At 42.1% G+C, this 3986-nt stretch overlaps 1 protein-coding gene across 1 annotated transcript; it reads right to left on the reverse strand.

Annotated features, from left to right (window-relative positions):
* Positions 1-728: 728 nt before the first annotated feature.
* LOC147434285 (B3 domain-containing protein Os06g0194400-like) lies at positions 729-3668 on the reverse strand. Its single transcript, XM_086490836.1, has 8 exons — positions 3461-3668; positions 2970-3064; positions 2813-2878; positions 2466-2561; positions 2353-2384; positions 2079-2247; positions 1521-1727; positions 729-1419 (listed from the first exon to the last, which is right to left on the reverse strand). Exons 2-8 carry the CDS (start codon positions 3045-3047, stop codon positions 937-939), a joined length of 1131 nt encoding a protein of 376 aa, XP_086346962.1. The 5' UTR covers positions 3048-3064; positions 3461-3668; the 3' UTR covers positions 729-936.
* Between the last annotated feature and the right edge of the window lie 318 nt (positions 3669-3986).

Here is a 3986-nt window from a genome sequence, read left to right on the forward strand (position 1 = left end):
CCTCTTGACATCACCAAGTTCAAACTCTAGGCATGTTGGCATTGACTGGTAACATTTACTTTCTTACCTTCTTACTCTTTCTTTTATACCGAACTACTGACTACACATGCCACATAAATTCATTCATTTCCCAATAGATAGGGTGGAAGTTTTGAGTACTTGATGCATTGAACTGAAAGACATGAATATAACAAAGGCTCTTACAATATTGGGCAAGCCCTCCCTTTGTCTAATTCATCTGAGACCAAGAAAAGAAAGGCAGACAAAAGATAGACTACGTATGCACAAGTTTCAATGTGCCTTTACTCTCAATTAGAAGTTGTGAAGATGATGTGTGTGTGCATGCATGCATGCATTTATGTGTCAGCCCCTTTGCTTTATGTGTCAGCCCCTTTGCCTTTCCTTCTCCACAGAGGAAACAATCTGTCTGTGATGAAGAAAGAAAAATTAGTTTTACCATGCTACCTAGCAAACACACAATGCAAAGTAGCAATGAAAAAAGGAAAACATGCCATGCCTTTGACATGGAAAACATTTTCAAATTCCCATGAATGCTTTCTATGCTAGACAACACATAAATGAAAAAGGCTATGATGTGCTGGTGGCACATTTGACAGAAACGCTTGTGAAGCCTGAAGGGTCTTCTATGACTAAAGCTAAGTTGAAGGAGAGTCTGCTTCATGCTAGAAAGTTAAGCAAGGTAGTGACAAGGGTAATACAAAGACACATGGCAACTGCAACATCCTTAAGAAAAGGCATGCTTCAATTACAGGAGAAAATGATTTAACCTGCCGCAAAACGATGATTTATATACAGTTTGTGCCCTCTTTTGAGAGAATTAACAATGATGACTGAGGTCTGATGGCATATTTTCCAGCAATCTGCAAAGCTTAGATCACCTTCCTCCATTACCAGTATTAAGTAGAGGCCAGATTGTCAAAAAACACTGATTACATCACCACTAGTCATGGCTTTCTTAACGACTCGCCCATAACGAGGCTTTCCAGTTCGCATGTAAGAATTAATCTGGCTTCCACGGCCACTGTGCTCTCTAGTGAGATCCTCTTCCTCAATCTCAAAGAGATCTTCAATGTCATCATCTTCGTCCAAACTTCTTTTACTTGCACTGCGATCTTTCTTCCTACTTCCTCGCTTCTCCGACTCCTGCCCACTCTCCTCGGACTGTGATTCTGCACCCTTTGAGCCTTTTGGTCGATGCTTCTTTGCTGATTTGACCTTTTGAGAGGCAATTTCCTTCAAAGCCTGCTTCTTCTTTCCTTTACTTTTATTCGGTGTTTTTGTTTCGCCATTTTCATTTGCATGATCTTCTGTTTCCACCTTTGCATCAAGCTCTCTGCCTAAATCTCCTTTATAGTCATCGTCGTCCTGCACCTCCTCGGAAGCTCTGACTATGTGTATCTACCCAAATCAATAGGTATTGCGGAACCACACTGGTAAGTTGGGCTGATAGGTGCAATGCAAAGGAAGACAAGAGCACAAAATACACTATTTTTTCTCACCTTAAACCTGCAAGGTTCAATCAATTCAAATAGGAGTGCATCCCCGTCTACCAGCCCGTGGTCCAAAGAGAATCCTCTCCATCCCCCACTGAGGCCTGTCTTGTTTGCAAGATAAACAGTCTCCCATTCATCACCCTTTTCGTTCTCTAAAACAACTTTATCATCTTTCTTGGGCAGATAGGTCTTGCAGAAATTTGATGGCAAGCCCTGAAAATTGGAGATGCAAGAGACACTTATAAGCGGGGTGCCAAGCATGTACTCCTGATAAACAAGAAAGCTATGCACCCATTGAAAAAGTGGAAACAATCCTTCCTTCCACAGAAAGAACTTGGGTTGGAAACCTCTTCTAATTTAAATATTGTAGCAAAATGACTACAAAGTGCACAGTAATATGCCAGCATGCAATGAGATTCATTGTTCTTTCATGAGCAAGTAGAACATCACAAAAAGGATCCCTTTAACACACAAACTGTTACTCTGTGGAACCCTCTTCTTCTTTTTTTTTGCAAAAGAAGTGGGGCTTGGTACCCTTTTAAAGCTATTTGGCAGAAGACTTACCAGCCAAAATCCACCTGTTGTATGAGACTGTAGCATGGGTTTGACAAAAGAGGGAGTACTTCGTGGTAGTTCTTTCATTATGGTCTCGGCTTGCAATACTGCATCAAGCCTCGCTTCATCAGAGGCATACTTCCGATTCAGAAGAGAGGATGCCCTAGAGGAATAACTACTGCAAACCAGATGCAGACCACTATCATTGAATTGGCAACATTAAAGATAGTACGTAAAGAATTTAGCAATATCAAAGAGATCGACATGTCAATTGTCTCTCTACCTTCTTCTGCCCAACGAGCTGTCTGCATCCACCTAGGAAATAGAAAGCATGAAATCAATTCATTGAGTGCTTGCAGTAATTCCTCATCCTTGGTTGAAAGTGTAAAAGCAGACCTCACGGTAATCCGGAGCAGGATTGGATGCAACCCGAGAAGACCGTCGTAGTTCCACAAATTCCTTCGGAATGCGAGGCTTTGCCGGCCGAGGTTGCTGTAATTCATAGGAGAAGTAGCATGGATATATGAAACTGATTCAAGGACTAAGGTGGTTGACACATGACCCATAGACGTTACATCTTTATTCATTGAGCCTCCTGTATACGCACCAGACTAAAAACAAACAAAGAAAAGATATACCACTCTTATGGCTACTGCAAGCTTCTATGACAATAGTTGCTGTCAAGTTGAATGCTTAACGTTAAATCTGTTTGTCAATTTGATTGATCACATAAAAGCTCATACCACATTTGGCTTTGAGGAAACAAAATCACCGGACAAGTTCTTTGATAGGTCTGTTAGCCCAAGCTCCTGCAAGAAAGGAAAGGTAGGATGGTTACTTGAAAGAGACATTTTTCTTCTATGATGAGAGGAGAGTCCAGCTATTTGAGCAAAGAGATACCTGCATACGCTTCTTATTCTCCTCAAGCCGCTGCTTCCGGATATCCTCGTAAGACAGGCCACCCTCTTGTGAATCCATGGCAAGATTGCCACAACCTGTCAGTGGACATTGAGCAGACTTTGAAGGAGCTAGCATTCGAGCTCAAAGCTAAATGGTTAATGACAATACACAGAACATCGATGGAATGAAGAGCTGGGCAAAGTTCAAACAAAGAGTGGGTAGTGTGGGAAAGCCTGTGCATGCAAGTGCATGCGTTTTGAGTTCCCTTGTATAGCAGTACAATGTATTTTTTGGCTGGTTTAGTCCTTCAGCTTGCAGGCTAGAAATGTGCAGTTGGGCAGTGTCAAATGCAGAAGACGCGTACAACCCAAAATGCACAGATCATTGCCGCAGAGGATTATCGAAGTTTATGATCGCGGGGCTTTCTGCAGCTAAGCTGAAATCTTCAAGAAGAAGACGCTATGAACACAAAGAACAGAGACATGAAGTACCTTGCTTTCAACGCGGAAGCCCTCCAAATAGACGCCAAGGTCCGTGGGAGTGAGTGACGGTAGAAGGAAGGTCCGGTTGCCCTACTATCTGCAGTGAGCTTCGAGTTTCTCAACGGTCATTTTGTGCCTTCACAACTTTTGGGCGCCAAAAACCCACATAAACCTAGTTTGCCTTGATTGACTCGCTGTGGAGATGGTGAGAAGCAAAATAGCAATAGTGGTGTGGATTTTACTTCGTGACATAGCTCATGCTGATGGCTCCATAGTATCTCTCTTCGAAGCTTTCCCCAAAAGCTCTATGACCTAGCATCACAAATGAGATTTTGCATGAAAAGATGTATGAATGTAAACAGTTTCACATGATAATAAAAACAAAACGAGATGTATTTCTTGCATTTTCGATGCTCGTGCCCATAAAAGAAAGAAAAAACCATACATATGTATGGTGTGGAGTTTGCACCGTTCTCCACATTTATAATAATACCGTAAGGAACGTGTCCTTCTCCCGCCACTTTTATCCCCTTCA

Source organism: Adiantum capillus-veneris, chromosome 19 (assembly GCF_014529385.1).
Source record: "Adiantum capillus-veneris isolate H3 chromosome 19, ASM1452938v2, whole genome shotgun sequence".
Lineage (NCBI taxonomy): Eukaryota > Viridiplantae > Streptophyta > Polypodiopsida > Polypodiales > Pteridaceae > Adiantum > Adiantum capillus-veneris.

Coding starts and splice junctions, on each gene's coding strand:
- LOC147434285 (XM_086490836.1), bottom strand. CDS start 3,047: ATGGATTCACAAGAGGGTGGCCTGTCTTACGAGGATATCCGGAAGCAG. Junction 1,728..2,078: donor CAACAGGTGGATTTTGGCTG/GTAAGTCTTCTG, acceptor TCCAATTTTCAG/GGCTTGCCATCAAATTTCTG. Junction 1,420..1,520: donor TTGAACCTTGCAGGTTTAAG/GTGAGAAAAAAT, acceptor TGATTTGGGTAG/ATACACATAGTCAGAGCTTC.